This window comes from Podarcis liolepis, assembly GCF_965112155.1.
Source record: "Podarcis liolepis genome assembly, chromosome: 8".
In the NCBI taxonomy this organism is placed as follows: Eukaryota; Metazoa; Chordata; class Lepidosauria; order Squamata; family Lacertidae; genus Podarcis; species Podarcis liolepis.
In genome coordinates this window covers 64,752,080-64,772,649 of record NC_139560.1, presented here as the reverse complement: position 1 = coordinate 64,772,649, position 20,570 = coordinate 64,752,080, and the positions used below count along the sequence as shown (strand labels likewise).

At 44.5% G+C, this 20,570-nt stretch overlaps 2 protein-coding genes and 1 long non-coding RNA gene across 10 annotated transcripts in view; 2 read left to right on the top strand and 1 right to left on the bottom strand.

Moving 5' to 3' along the window:
• The window catches only part of RPP40 (ribonuclease P/MRP subunit p40), a 33,980-nt gene extending 29,762 nt beyond the window's left edge, over window positions 1-4,218 (bottom strand). For 4 of the 6 annotated variants that reach the window (XM_083519600.1, XM_083519601.1, XM_083519602.1 and 1 more), the window contains exons 1-2: window positions 4,013-4,201; window positions 718-862 (exon numbers count right to left, since the gene is read on the bottom strand). In XM_083519600.1, the coding sequence (XP_083375726.1) occupies window positions 718-862; window positions 4,013-4,138 (271 nt within the window). In that variant the 5' untranslated portion in view covers window positions 4,139-4,201. Of the gene's footprint in view, window positions 1-717; window positions 863-4,012 lie in introns of all 6 variants that reach the window. The other 2 variants (XM_083519603.1, XM_083519605.1) reach the window with 2 other exon arrangements.
• Window positions 4,219-4,302: 84 nt separating this feature from the next.
• Window positions 4,303-9,742, top strand: LOC310714423. 3 transcript variants are annotated; one of them, XR_014529739.1, is made up of 4 exons: window positions 4,303-4,337; window positions 4,949-6,370; window positions 7,267-7,354; window positions 9,616-9,742. It is a non-coding gene; the product is annotated as an uncharacterized lncRNA (long non-coding RNA). The 3 variants fall into 3 exon arrangements; XR_014529740.1 differs by lacking the exon at window positions 4,303-4,337 and having other exon boundaries at window positions 4,347-5,046; window positions 6,212-6,370; XR_014529741.1 differs by lacking the exon at window positions 4,303-4,337 and having other exon boundaries at window positions 4,347-6,370.
• A 1,083-nt stretch (window positions 9,743-10,825) lies between these two features.
• On the top strand, window positions 10,826-16,771 carry PPP1R3G (protein phosphatase 1 regulatory subunit 3G). The gene is made up of 2 exons (XM_083519631.1): window positions 10,826-13,457; window positions 13,559-16,771. Exon 1 carries the CDS (start codon window positions 11,364-11,366, stop codon window positions 12,372-12,374), a length of 1,011 nt encoding a protein of 336 aa, XP_083375757.1. The 5' UTR covers window positions 10,826-11,363; the 3' UTR covers window positions 12,375-13,457; window positions 13,559-16,771.
• Window positions 16,772-20,570: the final 3,799 nt, after the last annotated feature.

Genomic DNA, 20,570 nt, shown 5'->3' with positions numbered 1-20,570 from the left:
GGTGGCGCTGTGGTCTAAACCACTGAGCCTCTTGGGCTTGCTGAATGGAAGGTAGCAGTTTGAATCTGTGTGATGGGGTTGCTCGATCCCCTTGCTCTATCCCAGCTTCTGCAAACCTAGCAATTCGAAAGCACACCAGTGCAAGTAGATAGATCCTGCTGTGGCAGGAAGGTAAAGGGTGTTTCCATGCACTCTGGCACTCGTCACCATGTCCCACTGCACCAGAAGCAGTTTAGTCATGCTGGCCACATGACCTGGAAAGCTGTCTGTTGGCCTGAAAGTGAGATGAGCGCCACACCCCAAATTCACCTTTGATCAGACTTAACTGTCCAGGAGTCCTTTACTTTTTACCTTTACTTCTATTAATATCACAAGAAAATACTGCAATCAAGGACTACAACACCTAGCTTTCAACATCTACTGCAGCAAAAAACCAACCAAACAAACAACTCCTGCAGCCAGAAGACAAGGCACCAGTGCACTCAAAACCCTCAGAACCATTATATTGGACACAATATTAGAGCCAAAGTATTCCGAGGCTGTTACAACTGAATGAAATGCCAAAAAGCAAAAACAAACAATAACACCCAATTTTTCTAAGGTGCTTCTCTTCAAAAATCCTTCAGGAGCCAAAGATTTCCCTTAAATTAATTACATTCCACCTTTACGAAACAGAATTTCAGTCATGCTTGCTTATTTATTTCAATGGTTTCTTACCTTTCTTCACAAATGTGTTAATAAATTCCGGCGTAACTAACTCATGAAGTGACAAATTCTTCACCAAGTAGTACTGCCCAACATCTGCAACTGTATTTTTTAGTGCTTCTGGAACTGCTCCACAGTCAGGGATAAAAAAAGACACCTATTCAGAGAACATTTGGGATATAAATGAGGTATTATGATCATTAATAAACAGACTGCAAAATACCTTTTATACAGCTCCACAGATAAACATTAATACAATGCTGGCTGTTTTATATTAAATAACACCTCAAACAAAGTAGTGTTTTTATATGAACAGTTAGTATCCAAATACTTGTGCATTTGTAACCAATTCTTCTACCAAGAAAGTCAAGATGACAAGGATTTATCCTGCTTTATTCTCCCAGCATTCCTGTGTTAGGTATGCTGTCTGTAGGCTTGTTCAGGCTTAACACAGCTACAAACTACCTCTACACATTTGCAAATGTTTGCAACAAAGTTTCTGGGACTGATGGAAGTCTGGAGTTCTCCAACATCTGTAGGGCCACAAGTATCCCCTCCTCCCCACGGAAAGCATGCAAGAGGAAAACTGTAGCTCTACAAGCAATATGGACTGGATACAAAAGGCCACATGTGATATGTCCATGTTACATGCCTAAATAATTTTTGTTGTTGTTGACACCCATCTGTCTCAAGAGGCAATGGAGTGTGCCTCTGGGGGCGGAGCTAAACTGCTGGAGAATCACAGTGCCTGTTGGTTGCAGAGCCTGGTAACTCGTAACTGCTGCCTCCTCTGTTTTTTTCACTGTGTTAGCAGCACTGAAGTGACCACTCTGGGGTGAAAACTTGGACAATGGGTATGGAAGTCCTAGGCTGCCCAAACTACATAATCCTGCTCCCCAGCCTGCTGATGTTGTCCAAAGAAATGGAAAGCAATACATTTAGCACCAGCTTGGCTGCAGGAGTTGTCAGAAGAAGGCATACAAGATGCCATCCATCTATCTATCTAAGGGACTCCACTCCTGAAGATATCCTGCAAGGCAGTGAATACTAAATACATTATACTGTTGGTATTAAGCTTTAATTTAATCCATACTTTCCCTTTTCCCTTCATTGTCTCATAAGCCCTTTAGTGTTATGCCTTTTAGACAGTTAAACCATTCTGTCAGGGAATATTTTATTCTTTGCACAACCCTCAGTAGAATTTTAAACTTGAAACCAGCAAAAAATTAAATAATACAGTAGCTTTGGAGTGATGTGCCAAGATACTTTTAGGTTTTAAAACTAAGGGCCAAGTTAGATATGATGTAATAGGCCGATTTGTTTAAACGTGGGTCAACCCCACTCATGTCTGATTTTTAGAACAAAAGGCTCATGTAAGGGTGGTGAGTGAAGCTATCTTTAAACTCATAGCCATGCAGCTGTGGGTCACATCTAGTTTGGCCCATATTCTGTTTTAAGTATGTGCTTATTGAAGCCATGATTTTGGATTGTGTTACTGAATAGAATTGACACTGGTGGTTTTTAATCTGTTTTATGTTTTGTTCTTTTTAATTTCATTGGATGGCTGTGTTGGTGCTGTTCTTTAGTATAACATGCTGGTTGATTTTTAATTTTATATGTACCGTAAGTTGGTTAGAGACTGAATAAATAATACAGTCTTGAATGGGTTGAGTTTTTAAAATGCTGTTCTCATGAGATAGAAACGTTAAATAAATACCACATTCTTAGAGATAATGTCTGAAACTATTAATGTATTGCAGCAAAAGCAATACAGTCTTGCAAGTACCTTAAATAACTAACATATATATATTGTGGCATAAGCACTTGTGAAGAATGGTACATTTCACCAAAGGCATAAAACACTATATTCAGTTGGCAGAGGTGTGTGTCCATGGGCACATATTTTGCAGCCAACTGGCATCATTTGATATTACAAAAACAAAAACCTCAGGCCAAATGGCAGTGATGTGGTGGAGCAAGAATGACGTATTGCTACTTACACAGCAGCATAAACAATGTCATATCTAGAGAAGCTGTTAGTCAATCCTGTCTACATACCAGATACATATACATCTCAAAATCTACTAAATTAGCTGAGCAGAGGAACAGGTAAGTTACAGTTAAGGGGCAACACGGGGCGAAACTAGCCTTTATTTCACTCAGGTCAAAGACCCAGTTTGGCACACCTCCCCCCCCCCCATTTATGCACACACACACACAGGCTGGGTGCCTCAATGATGCCCCTGGGAAGCTTTACCTGGGGCAAAAAATGCAGCCCCCCCCCCGCAGCTATGGCACTGGGTAATATGCTGTTTTATTTTGAAAAGAACTGTTGTGTCGGGGGGGGGTTGAGCAGGAACTTGGGGAAACTGAATTCCCTTACCTTTTAAAAATTAAATAATTATTATTTTTGTCTGGGGGGAGGGGCTGGAACAGATATACACCCAATGCCTGAGCCAAATATAGATTGCCTACACCCTGTAATCAATAATGCTGTGGCTATTAATAATCCAGATCATTGTCTGCCTGTGTTTATTAATCACATCTTACGTTTAGCCACTTCTGTGGCGGTGGGAGCCCACAAAAAAACAAACTTTGTGGTGAATTTTCTCCAGAAAGAAAGAAAAGGGGAAAAAATTAGGTAGGACCAATCAGAAAGCCATAAAATAGTAATTTTAACTATGATTTGGAAAACCGTTAAAAGGACATGCAATGAAATTCAACCAAGGGGAAGCGAGGAAGTCACTTAATAATGTTAATAAGTGTAATTTTTAATAAGGTTATGATTTTTGTTTGTTTGTTTTATATGTTTGTTTGTTTATAATGTTGTGAAAATCAATAAAAACATTTTGAAAAAAGAAAAACCCACAGAATAGTAAGCAAGGAACACTCTCCCTCCTTTATCAGGATGGATAAATCAATAGAGGGGGGAATTGCTTTGGTATTGAAGCCTTAACAGCTACATGGCCAAAAATTAAAACAAAACCCTGCCCTATAGCCTTAAGAAGGAGCAGGACGCTAGGAGTTACCACGCATTTCAATAATTCGCCCCTTTTATCACTGCCACATGGCCATGAAACTCAGCAAGCACCGCCTAGGGGTTTCAATTTTACATAAAGGCTTTTTAAAAACGGCCATTCGCCACACCAGTAATCGCAGATACACCCGTGGAAGTCAGTGAGGCGGTGCAATCCTGAACCACCTCATCCCTCGGAAGCCACCAGCGAAGTTCGCACAGACTTGAGGCGCTCAGGATTCTCCTCGGGGGGAACCGCTACCCGCACTCTCACCCCCACCCCCCACTCACCTGGCAATTGAAGGCGTGGTCCCGCACGCGGGCCGCGTGGCGGGACCGCTCGTGCCGCACGTGGCTCCCCTCGCACACCAGCACGTGACGGGGCCCCTCGCGGAGCCACCTCAGCGGGGCGAACATGCCGCGCCGCGTTCCCTTCCCGAGCGGCCGCGCGCGCGCCGAGGAAGCTGGAACCGGCCAATAAAAGGAAGGCGGGGCATAAGACGTCACTCGTTCGTAAGGGAGGCGGTCTGTGGGTTGGGAACAAGGGGCGGAGGGGAGGAGGTACGCGCATGCGCGCTCGCCGTTAGGGAAGCGCGAGCGCCGTCGCTTTACAAAGGTTGCCCGCGCTTGCTTTGGGTTTGAGGGACGGTTGAGAGAGGGGAGCGGCTGGGTGCTGAGGAAAGAATTAAAAGCCCTGCAGAGTGAATCATGGGACTCGTGAAAACACAAATTAATCAATTAATCAAAAATAGAATAGAATAGAATATAAAGAGTTCAGTGTGACTGTAGTTGACTCAGGGGAAGTCGCAGTGCGAAAAGAACACAACTGAAAATGAAACTTTTCCCCTCTAATGACCTCATAGTGATGATATAACTTTTCAAGGCATTTATTTGCACTTCGTCCTATGCACAATAAGGCTCAGTGTGTCTTGAGCTGAACAGAGTTGCATTTGAATAAAAGGCTGAAAATTACAAGAGTACGCTCATTAGTTTGTGGTGAAAAAGCCTTTGAAAGCTCTTAGAATCTGGAATGCTGACCATAAGGGAATTTTTCAGAGCTAATAAGAGTGCCCACACCTCTGAAACTTTTAGCTGGCTTGCATTGAAAGTTCATTATATGGCCAGTTTGTTGGAAGGAGTTACTGGTTTTGTTTTATTCTATTATCCGCATGTATTTTGTGTTCTCATGTTGTATTTTTATGTTCTGAACCACCCTGTGATCTTCAGGTGAAGGGTGGCATATAAATTTAATTAATGATGATGATGAAACATAATAACAAAATGGTACACCATGCCAATATTCTGTTGGGTTTCCCAATACACAGGTCAGTATTGCAACTACAAAAAGGCAGGTTTTCAGCTGGTCCCTTAGCTGGTTGATGCATTGATGGTAGCAGCCTTTCCTTTCTGGAGGCGGTTGCCAGGCAACAGCTCCTTCCCAGGTCCACGGAGGAAAGGGAGCAGGGCTGAGCGGGTGGAACTTATCCAGCCCATGTTAGAACTTCAGCATGCAGCAGCTTTATAATATCCCTGCACGTGTCGATCTGGTGCCTATGGTTGCATTTCAAATTATTTCCATCCACCTACCTCATGGGTGCCGCTATGTGCATCATGCCTAGGTGTGTGTATATCTTGGGCCTCTTATAACACAGATGGAAACACGGCTATTTCTGTTCAAATGTGACTTGGGGACCTTTCTTACTATACGTCTTCAGCACTCCCTTCCCCTGTAAATCGTTGTCCAGCCTATTGAGACTTAGGTCGCCTGCACAAGAAATGCACCACTCTGTTCCGTACAGCACCTAGCATATTGTTTTACATGCACGTTAGACCAAAAGTAGTCTTGGCTAGCCGACCTAACCGGAAGAGTCCGCGACCAGAAGGAGGAGGAGTATCAGGAAGAGTGGATTAAATTTAATGATTACTTAGTTAAATATGTTAAATTAACTGAAAACAGCTTGCAGATACTTACCCGTAATTGGTTTAGGATTTTATTTATGTTAAGTGATGAATTAATATGTTTAATTTCATAATGTGAAGATCTAAGGATGTTAATGTTTAAGTTAAATTTTATAAGAACTGTGATTTGGAAAACCGCTAAAAGGATATGCAATGAAATTCAACCAAAGGGAAGCGAGGAAGTCACTGAACAATGTTAATAATTTTCAATAAGGCTATGAGTTATGTTTGTTTGTCTTATGTGTTTGTTTGTTTGTTTGTTTGTTTGTTTGTTTATAATGTTGTGAAAACCAATAAAAAAATTTGGGGTGGGGGGAAAGTAGTCTTGGCAATATGCAATTGCTGGATTCTGTTCAGTCATGAGTTTGCTAAGGGGAGAGAATGATACTGAGGAAAGACAGCCAACGGGCATAGGGCAACTGTCGAAACTGGATACAAGTTAAAACCCTATTCGTTAACCTCTTTGGATCACATAAGCCTAACATGGGGCTGTTGGAGTAAAATAAGATTCTGCCACTCTGATCATTTTAGAAGACGCTGAAGGACAAGAACGTGACAAATCAATGATTTGACAGCCTTCCAGTATTTACTCAGCTTTTTCTTCTGAAGTTACTGTACATCTCCAATCAATGTCTCTTTTATATGTGACTAAGACATGTTCTCTCAGGAGAGAAAAGCAAAGTGTTCCAGGTAATTGCATCTTAACAGCAGAAGAACATTATACTTAATGTTTGTGGATACTGGTTGAGGCAGGAGTTACCAAGTAACTGTTGCACATATTTTCATATGTGACAACAAAAGGGAATAATATTTTTCATGGAACATCTCAACAAAGGTTATAGGAAATATAGGGTAAAAATAAATAAGCTGTAACTATTGGCATTTATATAACACTTTGTGGGAGCAATTCTGTGCACAAGAATCTGGTGTAAAGCAAGCTGGTGTAAATTAAGCTAGCATAAAGTTACACCAGATCCAAATGCTATTCAGCAGTAGAGCTGCTGTTCTGCCTAAGCCTGGCAAAGGGAAAACAAGCCTTTAAAAATGTTGTGTGTTGGGTTGCTAGGTCACATGACCAAGCTGAGTGGGGAATCAGTCAGCTGAGCCAGAGATCTACTGCAGCCTAAGCTCCTCCTCCTGGTGGATCTTGCTTTAGGATTGTCCTCTATGCATATGAAATGTGTTAGGATTTTTGTCTCATTTAGTCCCACAACAACCATGTGAAGTACCGGTAGTTTATGTTGGCTGTGAGATAGTTTGATAATTAGCCAAAAGGCACTCACTGAACTTTATAACAAAAGCTGCAACAGGAAATCCTGATTTGGACTGTATCCATGGTATAGCAGTATATTAGTAATAATAATGCCATGGTGTATGTATGTGTAAGCCTTTCCCCTGTGCTGTTGCCCCTGTCCAAATCAATATTGTGTTTCCTCCTCTGTGACTAACATCAGTTACAGTGGCCAATGTAGACTGGAGCCTCATCATAAGGGAAGGCTATTGCCTAAAATGATGATTTTCAAAGGATTCTATTTACTTACTAACATTGTTATATATGCCAAGTACTTCCTCTGTGTATTTTTCAGCCACGGGCATATTCTTACGGCTTTCTTACTGCTTGAATACTAAGAAGTATATCAGATTGCAGCACAGAGCAGAAAACTGAATTAAAGGGTAATGTAATTTTAATTTTCATGCATTCTGACTAATCTGTTGCAATTAAGGGCATAATTAAAATCTAATTATATAAAATTTATTCCTATACTTTAAATGCTTTATTTTTCACTGTACCATTTTGGAGTGCCATATTAGTATTCCAAGCATTTGTGCTTCTAATTCTTTTCATACAATTACTTCGGTAAAATGAAACCTATGTGTTACATTCAAACAGTTGTTCATATAAAAGCCTGAAGTACATGGTGTAGTCTAGCAGCCATATTTTCCAGAAGTAATGACGGTACATATATCTAAGTAATGACTCTTAATTTCAGGGTTGTGGGTTCAAGCCCCATGTAGGGCAAAAGATTCCTACATTGCAGAGGGTTGGACTTGATTATCCTTTTCTTCCCTCCCAACTCTTCAATTCTATGATTCTATACTAGGAATTTCTATGATCTCTTTTAGTTTTAGGAATGCTAGAGCCTTAGAAACTCCAAGACCATTTACTAGTGTCATAAAAAGGTAAAGGTAAAGGGACCCCTGGCCATTAGGTCCAGTCTGACTGACTCTGGGGTTGGGGCGCTCATCTCACTTTGTTGGCCGAGGGAGCCGGCATATAGCTTCCGGGTCATGTGGCCAGCATGACTAAGCCACTTCTGGCGAACCAGAGCAGCGTACAGAAATGCCGTTTACCTTCCTGCCAGAGTGGTACCTATTTATCTACTTGCACTTTGACGTGCTTTCGAACTGCTAGGTTGGCAGAAGCAGGGACCGAGCAACGGGAGCTCACCCCGTTGTGGGGATTCAAACCGCCGACATTCTGATCGGCAAGTCCTAGGCTCTGTGATTTAACCCACAGTGCCACCCACGTTTGCTGTAATTTAGCAATGTCAATGCAGGCAGTGGGATCTACCCTATATCTTCTGCTGTGAAGACAGATGCAAATCATTCATTTAGATTCTCTGCAATCTCTTTATCATCTTTTAGCACAGCTTTCACCCTCTTGCCATCCCATGGAATGCAAAGTACCAGCCTCCAGCTGCTCCAGCCTCTTCATTTCCTTGGCATTTTTTTAAGGAACTGTAAGGGTCGGGGCAGTTGAAAGGGCACACACTAGGCAGGTGCCAAACTGGTTTCAGGGGCATATCTAACATGTAGGCTTTGTCTGATGTATGCTCATGGCTTCATCTCTCTCAACTGCTACATATAGCAGTTATTTTCTATTGCTATTTTATTCCCCTCTGACCACCTATAACTAATTTCTTTTCATTTGCTTTGTGTTAGCCCTCTCTTCTCAAAGCCGTGTTCTCATTTATTGATTTTGCGGGCCTATTATCTTTATAAAGAAAGACTACACAATGTAAAAGTGACAACATTAAGATTAGGGTGGTTTTTTTTAATACCTACTTATGTATCTTGAACATGCAGTGGGTTATCAAGATAGAAGTGTAATTGTACATTTTTTTTTCTTTGCCAACCATCCTTCCAAATTAGCTGACTTAAAAGTAAACTATATGCTGTAATTTGCTGGGAAGGAAATGAAATGGGTAGTCTGACTTTTATTCCATTTAGTTTTGATTAAGCATGGCAATGTAGTCCCAGGTGATTGAAAAATAATTATCCAATTTCTGGCTGCACGCTCAGAGCAATACTCAGGTTTTCAGTGTTCATACTGGCAATTTAGTTGCCAAAGGATTTTGCCGTTTATGATTTAATTAAAGATCTCTAAGCTGAACTCTGTTCTCATTTATATTGGTACAAAACATCTGGGCAGTGGAAGTTCTCAGTGCATAAAGCGGCATCAGTAAAAGTGAACTAAAGCAAAAATTCAGAGAACTTAAAGCAGTATGTTTTGAATTATGGGGGCTGCATGATCTTGCGCTGCAGCAAAGATGGCCTCCACTGTGCCGCTGCTTGTACCCGTGCAAGCTAGCTAGTACTTTGACAGCTCACCAGCCTAAGTCTGGGCTATAAAACAATTTGCATTCATGTTGCTACCCTTAACAGCAACAGTTAACAGACAGGTAAAGGCACTGAGCAGTTCTCAGGATGCTGGTGACTTTTTTGAAGTATGGCATCCATTTCTAACTTTCTCAAATGAAAACAATATGGTCTGGCATCCACCACATACACATGGCTGGCTATTGAACAATGCACTCCATTGTTGAAACCATCTTGTCCTACTTGAGTGTGTGCAATTTGTTACTGTGTTGGAGGGATTTAATTTTGTAGCATGTATTTACTGAAACACCTTTAAAAGTAACACCCCCCTACAGATTGGTGGATTGGGCTGGTCTCAAGTAACATACTCCGGAGTTCACTTCTGAACCAAATTCCATTTTGGAGGATGAGTAGTAGCCTATCACAGGATGTATCTGTGTGTAGTAAATGCTTTTTAAAGATTCTAGTTGTATGTGTTTTTTTAAAGGAAAGGACTTCTTCACCTTTATTAGTTGTTCAAAGGAGGGAATTTCCCGCGGGTGTAGCATGTCCTCTATTTTGTCTGGCTTCTTGACACAAAATTCACATAAAGCCAAAGCACTGTGAGGCACACTTCCCTGGAGTAAGCCAGCTGCAAACTTAATAGAGTGAATGTGCATGCAATAATGCCTAGATAGACCTCAGATGGCTGTGATTTTGATTTAAGTTCTTTTTTTCCTGCTCCAATATTGTTTGCAAATAATATGGAAATGCTAAACCTGTGCTATATTTCAGTTTAGTTTCACTATATCCCATTATTAGTTTCAAACACCAAAGTGTGCTTATGATTACAGCCCTGATTCTAGATAACAGTATGAGGCTTAGTTTGGCATGTGGTTTAATTTGCGCCAGGGTTTAGCTCAGTGCTGTTTTTCAGAGACAAACTTTGGCCCGCATATGTGAAGTAAAAATACAGTGAGTCTGAGGATAACACACACTTCCACACAGAGACTCAGAGTGGTAGAGTTGGAAGGGGCCATACAGTCCAACCTCCCGCAATGCAGGAATCTGAGTTAAAGTATATGGTCACCATTGAGGAACAATTCATTCAAGCATGTCTAGCCATATTAGGGCATGAACTCCAGCGATAGAATATCATTTACAAACTGGGTGGCCATGAAGACAATCTACAAATCCTGTGACTCTGAAAGATGCCCATCATTTAATCGCAATTGCATGCAGATCAACAAGCAGCCAAGTTAAGCTTCTCTGCTTGACCAGCTGCATCAAAGGAAGGCAGGGGAGGAGAAAACTTTATGGGCCTGAGATAATGACTTTTAGATACATTTGAGCTCAGCGCGTCTTCAACTCTGTACAGTACTTAAGTTAGGATTGTAGTGGGACCGTTTCTAAGGCACTGACTGAAATAGTTGCAGCTTTCCCCTGGGCATTATCCATCGAAGTTGCCAAAAGCAGGAGAGGAAGGAAAAAGGGGGAGCTGCCTCAGGAACAGCTTCCTGTGGCGAAGAGAGGGCTGCCTCTGACATTTCATTTCCTCCCTGCGCCAGGGAGCAGCCCAAACTGAGTCTTACTACTGCTCGGCAACGCCACTTTCGAGGAGGGGGGACTCCTGGTGGGCGTGGCGAGGCCAAGCCTCCTGCAGGCGAAAAGCTGCATCTAGGGCTCGTTCAAGCCCGGATTCGAAGGGGTGCTTCCCCCTTTTACTTCTCCCCCCCCCCAACATACACACCCCAAGGAAAGGGTTAGGCACGCGTCCCCGCCCGGGACTGCGAGAGAAACAGCTACGTGCTTTGTAGCCTGTGGCGAATGCCTTTCCTGACTGGTTCCTGTGGGAGGTCCCGCCCCGCCCCACACTTCCCGGGGGTGTGGAGGGAGCGCAGGAGGCAGGGGAAAGGGGGCGCGCCCCCTTCGCCCAGCGCGCCACGGGCTTTCGCGAGCAGCCTCGCAACTGCGACAAAACGACCCTGCTTGGAAAGCGGACCGCAGCCCCCGACGGCCGCCGCTCGGATGGAAACTTAAGCAGGGAGGGCGGAAGCCCCGGACTCGGCCGAGAGCGAGCGAGGCGCCGCGTCGGCGTCATGCTATGGAGAGCAGGGGTCCCGCGGTGCTGGGCTTGCTAGCTTCCTTCGGTGAGCGCCCGGCGGCTGAGGAGATCGCCTCGGCTGCGCCATGGCGAGCGCCGGGCAGCGCGGAGGCGGGAGGCGGCGGCGGCAGCAGCGCCGTCGAGCGGGACTGCGCGGGGGAGAAGAAGGAGCTTCCCGAGGAGGCGCTTCTGGAGTTGCGCCGCCGCCGCGGGCGCTCGCTCTCCCTGCCCGCCAGCCCGACGCTGGCGGCCGCGCGGCTCTTCCCGCGGGGCCGCCTCGAGGGGGACAGTGACGGCGACCAGGACGACGACGAGGACGGAGGGGGGGCGTCGGCGTCGGGGGGCGGCAGCGGCAACTGCTGCACCAAGTGCAAGAAGCGGGTGCAGTTCGCCGACTCGCTGGGCTTGTGCCTGGCCAGCGTGAAGCACTTCAGCGCCGCCGAGGAGCCGCAGGTGCCGCCCGCCGTCCTGTCCCGCCTGCAGAGCTTCCCCATGCGCCAGAAGGACTTCGAGGAGTTCAGCGCCGCCCTGGCGGGCCTGGGCGCTTGCGCCGCGCCGGCCTTGCGCCCGCTGCACTTGCCTCAGGCGCTCCAGTTGGCGCCGCCGCCGCCGCCCGACGGGCCCGGGCGGCTGCAGGGCCAGCGCGTGTGCCTGGAGGAGGCGACGGGCACGGCTCTGGCCGGGGCCCCCACCGACGTGCGCGGCGTGGTGAGGGTGCTCAGCTGCCCGGGCCCCAAAGAAGTGACGGTGCGCTACACGTTCAACGAGTGGCTCTCCTTCTTGGACACCCCCGCGGCGCCGCTGCCCCCGCCGCCCGCGGATCCCCCGGAGCCCTGCAGCCCCGTCGAGCGCTACCAGTTCACCCTGTGCCTCCCGCCCGGTCTGCAAGAGGGCACGGCCGTGCATTTCGCCATCTGCTACCGCAGCCAGCAGGGCGAGTACTGGGATAACAACGGCGGGGCCAATTACACCCTTAGCAGCCCGGAACAATCCGCGCCTCCCTTTTATTGACACCGACCAGGCGCCCGTCAGCTTGCCTTCCTCGGTTGCCAGAGAACCTCGGAGGAAGGAGCCAGCTGTGCTTTGCCTCGCACCGCGTGCTTTACAGCCTTCCGAGCCCCGCGACCTCCAGGAACTGCCATCACCTTGCCTTTGTGCCTTCCACCCCAATCCTTTGGAAAGCGGATCGGGGTGGCCAACCGCGCCTTTGCACTTACCTTAGCCTCGCTGCAGCCAGCCTAGTTCAAGTTGGAGCAAAGGAGAAGCCTTGTAGGGCATCAAGTGAGAAGGAAATGTGGAAATCAGGGCCTGACAATGGGAGAGAGAAGGACAAAGCAGCAACCTGAATGTTACCTGCTTTCTGCTCCAGGCAAACACTGATATGACCTGGTGTCTATAACTGGGGGAGTGACTGATGCTGTGAAACATCCCTTTTTCTGGGGGGAAGTATGCCCCTCTGGAGCTAGAGAGTGGAGTTTGCTGTTCTGGAAGCTTGCAAAAGGTGTGGTGGGGGGGGGGACCATTTCTGACCTGTGCCTTCCGTTATTCCTGTACAGGAAATGACCCGTGAAAGCCAAGAAGGATGCAATTGAATTACAGAAGTCTCTCTGAGAACCAAGCAAACAGAGCTGTTCAAAATACACATTCACGGCTGAGTACTTCCTTGTTATAACTTGAATACCGAGCCTTTTCTTTACACTAATAAACTAGAGGCACTTTGTCTTCCACCAAAGGGATAATGTGCTCTTATTTCTGTAACACAGATGGGGAAGGACCTTTTGGCAGAAATCTTAACAGATATTGGCCAAGGGCTTGATGAAGAGGAGTTGTTGTTTTTTTTGGTCTGTTTTTGAAAAAGGGAACTTTTGTGGCTACTTGTTTGTTGTTTTTGTTTGCACTGGTGATTTAGTCTTGGTTCCAGTCACATAGCATGTTAAGAAATTATCACTTAAAGCATATCATCACATGTGGGCTTTCAAGGTCTAAGAAGGTGTGAAATGTCTGTCTACTAGAAAATCCACACTGGGATGTAATAGCCCTTTAGGAAAGGTGTTTAGAGTTCTGTGACCAAATGAAAATGAACTTGCTGTAGCTGTCAAAATAAAAAAATTCCTTCCAGTAGCACCTTTAAGACCAACTAAGTTAGTTCTTGGTATGAGCTTTCATGTGCATGCACACTTCTTCAGATGCTGTAGCTGTGTAGAAGAGGGAATTTCGGCAGGTTTGGGTTTTCCTGCTAAAATTCATCCTTCTCCACAACTATTGGAAGTTCTGGAGCCCCGCCTTCCTTTGCATCCAATCCCGCTTATGTTTGCTCCCTGCTTCTGGCTGGATTGTAGCTGCTGCCAACACACAGAATTAAGCTTTTTGCAAACTGTGGACACACACTTCAGGGTTTTGCAAAAGTTGATGCATGCATGTGGTAGCGGCAGCTGCATGTATCTAGCTGGTAGTGAGGAAGGCAAGCAGGATTAAATAATAATAATCCTTAGCTGGACTACTGCATAGCTGTTGTGTGGATCGTCATCCTTGGTGTGTGCCGATTGACTACTAGGTGCTTTAAAATGTAAACCCATTCAGTATTCCTGAAGCTTCTCTTGAGATGACATACCTGTGGCAGTAGCTGCTGAGAGAGCAAGCAACTTTCTTGTGTGATCCACTTCCTCTGGATGCCCCATCTCTGTAACTTGGTTGAGTCCTTTGAAGGGCCTCTTACTTTGAAACTTAATGCACTTTTACAACCCTAAATGGTTAAAAAACAACCAACAATCACAAAAGCTAGCTGCAGCCTTGCTACAACTCAGGCTGTGAAGTGTTTAGTAGGAGCAATCATTCTGGGAAATTAGCTGCTAAAACAGGAACAACTTGATGACCACTTAATTGGTGTCTTTGGGACTACTATTAACTAAAGTGGCCGCTGAATAGCACCTTTAGAAGCCTGTCTAGCAGTCAAATTGTATTAAGGTCTCCTCTCCAGTCATGATAAAATGGTCTAATGACCAAAAGTGACAATTAATTGAATTGCCTTTCAAGGGCAAACTCATTTCTTAGCATGCTCTTTCTTACAGTATTCACTTTCTAAAACTTGGAATGGTAGGCTCTTTCTTGCCTGGGATTTGGGGAAAATATTGCTGGCACCACTTCCGATTTTTGTACTTTTCTTCACCCTTCATAAGGGTGTCAACCTTAGCCTTCTTTTCTCAAGTAAGGTGACTCAGTAGGTCAGTAGTATGAAACATCTGCCATGTTGAGGGATCCTGTATGGGTTTGTATGAATGCAATAGACTGGCATACCCTCCAAGGTGAAGGGAGATGTGAGCAGGGGTAAGCTTTGCAGAGCCATGTTTGGGTTTATATATGCCTCACTTTGTCCAGTTGTAGCACTGTGCAACCACAACTTATATAATGAAGCATCACCTTAAAGGTTGCTTTAGGAATGTATCTCTAGGAGATTAAGGGGCACTTAGCATTGTAATGAACGTGTGGGGTTTGTGGTGTGCACACATCAGTCTAAAGGTCTCGCCCAGGCATGGTTCCCAAGCGCCACACATGCAGCGTGTTTTCAGAAGCTTGTCCCTATTTACGTTATATTTCCATGACACTGCTCTTCCCTGTTGTGTATGTAGCAGTTGAGAATTCCTTAGCTCAGTGGTAGGCAATTGGTGACCTGTGGACCCCAAGAGGTCCACTTAACCCACCCAGGGTGTGGTTTGTGGCACCATTCACATAACTAAACCTATCACAGAGGTATCAAAATTTTCAAAAGTAAGGGGTCCATGGCTTGGCTTTTGAAGAACAGGCGGTCCACAGTACTTAGTTGATTCAGAACCATTGCCATAACTGCTTCTTGGTGCACTAGCTATGCAGAACATAATCCTTCTGCACTTAATATAACATTACAAAATAATAATTTGGATTCTTGTTTGGAAATTTTATGATGTGTTTATAAAGTGTTAAATGGCTGCTCTTCCCCCTTCATTTTTTAAACAGAGAAGCTGACTGTGACTCCTACTGTAACCTTGGACTCTGCAGTTGATAACTGTTGGGGACAAAAGTTAAAATGTAGTTGAAGCCTTCTTGTTGCAGGGCAGTGGGACAGAAGTGTAGGGTGTCTCTGTGTACATGCCAAGAGCAACACTGCCTTTCAGTGTACTTCGAAAAATACTGTTTTCCTTCAGCTAGAGTAGCAGTTTTCTCAACATTTTGGGAGAACTTGTTCTGGTCACTTTTTGAAGAAAAAAAATACTATATTGCAGATGCAGAGAAACCCTGCGGGGTTTCTATTTTTCTTTTAAAACTAGTTTCCAAAATGTATTAAATTAAGCGTAGCAATGAATAAGGAAGCACGAGTGCACAAATTCTCCTGAACACCACACGTTCCTTTTCCTTGGATAAAAAACTGATGCCATGCCAAAGAGCCCGCAGTGAGTCATAATGCGGTCAGCATAAACTTTGACGCTCCTACCACCTTAAGTGGTAAAGATGCTAGGTTGTGGGGGATGGGGGAAAATATATATTTTCCCATGGGATAATTTTTTTGAATACCTGAGAGCCAGTGGAAGACATAGGTGAGTGTTTTGGTTAGGAAATGTGATACCTTTTTTAAAAAAACCCCACAGGGCTTGAATAAGCACTTTTAGAAATGTAAAATTAGGTAGCCTTTGACTTCTTGCCAGCTCAGGTGACTTAGGGTGCCTCTTCCGGCCCCCCCCAGGTTTATTTCCATAAACTATTGGGGGGTGGGGAAGAAACTACCGGTAGTTCTTGCCTGAGATATTCAGAGGGAATGAACAGAGCTGTTAGCCGATATGTCAGAACTGCATACTGTCTTGAACAAGATCATTCTCAGCAAGCAAGGAGCAAATCTCTAGCATGCTATTCTGGCAAAAACTGGTAAGAACTGGTTTTGCACACTGTGGAGTTCCTCCTGTATTTGCTGTGAATAATCTTGTTGGAACAGCATTCAGAGGAGACCGAGTTCCCGGAGATATCTGGAATTGTGCACAGTATTCTAAATATGGATTGCATTCTGCGTGTAAATGATCACCCTCTCCTTCCAGAGGAATGTCAAATATGCTTCTGTTTTTAGTGCCTTTAGAGGAATATGGGGAAGGGTGAGTTGGGTGGGTGAGTTTTTTTGTTTCTGTTAGACGTGTTGGAGGAATTCTCTCGGATGCTTTAATAAGCAAGAATTGTAAACCTTGATGAATAAAAATGCCTTTTCCTGTGAGTTAATGAGGTTGCTTGTCTGCTACATACGACTACATCAATTTTTGTCTTCAGTGTAATCTTTCTTGTGTGTATATCTATCCCATAACTGCTGTACAAACATAACCAGATTGTAGAGGAGGAGAGGAGATTTTCAAGCACCACAACCCTTTGTTCAATAAAGGCTTATTGGGTTGGCAGCCTTAGATGTTTCTTTTAAATGGGACTCAAATTAAGCAAAGGTTTTGTTTGCTTTCATTTGCTTTTACCCAAGATGGTTGGTTCTCATTTTCTTAAGTTAGGACTTCGGTGTTAACAGATGTTGAGACATAGAATGAAATAAAGTGACCAATAAACTTCTGCCCCTTCTCTATGCCTGAGTTTGCCAAATTTCCCAAACATACTGTCTAGTTCCTAAAAGTACATCTCAAGCTCTTTGACTCTTCTGAAATTTGGAGATTTTAAAGAAGTTAACTCTTAAATGTTTAGACTCATTTAATGTTTTCCTCTTTTTTGGCAGGTACAGTTCCAGATGTCTGCATTTTGAGTGCTAGCAGAGCTTACTCTCAACTTTGCTAGTGTGTACCAGGTCTGGAAACAATAAGAGATTCTGCAGCCATCTGGATTAAAATAAGAAAGAAAAGGAAAATGTGTATTAAGCCAAAACAAATATTGTATATTAAAACTTCAGTCTGGGTTCTAAAAGATACTGCAGCTGGTTAAAATCTTATTTGAAGTAAGAGGCACCATATAAGTGTCTGTCCTGCAGATGTCCTGAAGCTAAAAGTGCCTTCAGGGAAGTGCCTTCATTTATCAAAAACAAAAGAAAATGCAAAAGTATAGAGACATGCCAGGCGTTTACCCAGAAACTATTAATGCTGTATTGACATTTCTGTCATGGTATCATGTCTAAATAGAGGTTAAGCTGAAAATGGTGATAGCAGTAGGAATAAAGAGGCAAGTGAAAAGCATTATAAATTAGCTTTAGTGTTCGCCTTTAGGTGCAGGGTTATTTCCATTTTAAACAACCAGATTGTTTATTTTACAGTGCTTAAGGTTGAGTGCAATTTGCCCATCAATTGTAATCTGATCTTGGCCATGTGTATGAAAGTGACAGGCAAAACTGCTGAATATAGTTAAGACTGTGTAAATAGGGCTTTTTTATGCGTTTCTGGTGTGGCTTTCTGTGCCGCTCGCCATTATCACAATGTCAGCAGCATATGGTGAGAAGGAAGAGAAATAAAAATGGATGCTAAACATCTTAGTTTGGGGTGGAACTTGGGATCTTCTGGCTTATATAGAATCTCCATCTGCCCAAGTAAGCATGTAGGAATGATGTTCAATTGATTGAAACCACTGATGGCACTACTCGTACAAGCAAACTATTGGTGGTTGCGTTCGGATATCAGCCTTCCAGGGCCGTCTTGTCCATAGGTGCTAGGGGTGCGGGGCATCCGGGTGCTGGGCTCTCAGGGGCGCCAGGCCGAGAAATCGAGTCCGGTGAAGAGCCCGCCCATTGGTCAGAGCGCTGTGGCGGGCTCTTCTGCTGTGGGTGGCTCTGTGCCACAAGTTCGGGGGCCAGCAAGGCGCTGAGGCGGCCGGCCGGCTCCGCCCTCCTGCGTGCCTGGGACTGGGCAACCGGGGGGGGGGGCACCAGGCAGCACCCCAGCACCGCATATGCTTATGACAGTCCTGCAGCCTTCAATGAAGGCTTCTAGGATACCATTAACTTGCAGAACATCACTTTCTTCAGGTAAATCCATTCTGTCTGATGAACGGTAGGCGCTCACAATAATATACAGAGCTGGTTTTGTCACTCTTCCCTAAGCTCCCCTATGTGTGCCTGCCTGGAAACTGCAATTACACTTGTCTGGAGGAGGTTCTGCGATGCCTGCTTTGTAGAGGAGTCATGTAACTTGTATGGTGGAACTGCTTAGGTGCAATAGTTAAGAAGCCTTTGTTTACTGTAATTCCTTTAGAAGCATGGCTAATTCTGAGATCCGTCCGGCTGAATGCTGGTAGCCACACTGTAGGAACACAAGCCTCTGTAATTAGTATAGGTCTGTATGACACGAGACGAAACCTATTGAAGGCAGCTTGGTGGCCATGAATGCATGCCAAGTGCAGTACACACCCAGGTTTACTCAGCCCTGGGTATTGTGCCAAGCACGGTTGGTGGATCAGAAATTCTTTGGAACATTCCCATAAATCTGGCAATTGTGGACATGGCCTATGAGGTTTAACCTGCTTTCTTAAAGGCTCTCCATGCCTTTTTTTGATTAGACTCTCAAGTGCATGGGAGCAATCTGGTGTCTACAGATGTAGCAGATGGTTAATCATGTTTCCTAGTAAAAAGCCTGGATGTTTTTGTAAGTTTCAGAAAATTGTTGTGTTCTTTTGACCTTTGAATTAGCAAATAGCCTAATTTTGGTGCCTGACATTTCAGCAGAGATTCGGACTCGATAAGGAGGCTGATAGGATCAGCAATATGTTTGAAGCAACTCCTTCCCTTCTCCCATCCCCTCGCCACTACCTTTGTACAGTGCTTATCAATTGATGAACAAACTGGAACATTTCTTGTTGCTGTAAACAGGAGGCTGGGGGGGGATCTCTTCCTTATATGTCTATAAAGAAACCAAATTTCTGGTGTCAACTAGTATGATGATCCAAGAGCTTGGGGAAGGAGGGGGAAGCATTGATTAAAAACAATGCACTTGAATGCTTCACTGAAGAATAAGGGCTGAATGCGGTGCTACAGTCAGACTTGCTTCTAGTGGTTGTTTCATAATCTTGTGCAGCTTCTAGATCCCCAGCTGAAGTAAGAGCGCTACTTGTAATGCATAACACACACAATATATTTTCACAAGGTCCAATGGTGTCTGATATATATATAAGTCTATGGTCATGGAGTTCACAAGGTGACAACCAAATGATTATTCTCACCATGCTTGTAACCTCCTCAGAAGCACTGGGTTAACTATTGGGAGGCATACTGTTAAGGCTAGATGTACCTTTAGGTTAGGTTTGATTTTTAAAAACACTAGGTGGGCTGTATCCCATTGGCCAGGCCTCTGCCTCATCACTGTTTTCATGCTGGTGTCACTGTTTTCTTTTGGCACTTTACATGTTCAGTTTTGTATGAGAATACCACACAGCTGCCGTGGCAGGGATTGTGTGCATAGGACCCACCTGTCAATTAATCTGGCAATACCCTGATGTCGAGAGAAGTGTTTTCTTTTATGTGTGTGGTTTGCAATCAAACAGAACAAAGGCGCAGGAATTTGCAAGTATCAGTGATCAGCTGACTAGTTGTGCCTACAAACTACACTTTTGGCAGGGAGCTGCATGTTTACCTGCCCCATTGTTGACCTGGTGCAGCTTCGGAGGGGGAGCCTTGTGGGCCAAACTGCCCTTGCCACTGCTGTGATATCGCATACCAAGTGAATACCTGTATATTTGTAGCCTCTGGAAAACACAGCACTCCATTGCTCAGGTGCCGGAAAGCAATCCTTTTAAGTTGTAAATTTCATAGCTCGCCTTAAGTAGATTAAGCCCCCATGGAATTTTGAAATGCTTAAGCAGTGTTCAACAAAACTATGGTTCCCTATACTTAGGGAAATTCGGTTTGTCCTGGAGTGGAAGCTAAAGTTCAAACTGCCTGCAGTGCATGAACTTAGTAAAAATTGATCTAGGACTGCAGTCTTAACTGCATTCTCTGAAATAAGGTCTCTTAATGGTTTGGAACAGGAGTGGGGAACACCTTTGGCATTCTAGATGTTGCTGAAGGACAACTGCTCTCAGCTCTGGCAAGCATGGCCAACAGCCAGAGATTTGGGGAGTTGTAGTTCAGTAACACGAGGAGGGTCTCAAGTTCCCACACCTGGTTTTGAGAGTGTCACAAATTCTACACTGAATTCCCCAAGTTGCAATAAATATTCATTTACCAGTTTCTGAGCTAGGTGAAAAGACATTAACTTGAGTAGCAGAAGCAAGCAAACC

Coding starts and splice junctions, on each gene's coding strand:
- PPP1R3G (XM_083519631.1), top strand. CDS start 11,364: ATGGAGAGCAGGGGTCCCGCGGTGCTGGGCTTGCTAGCTTCCTTCGGT.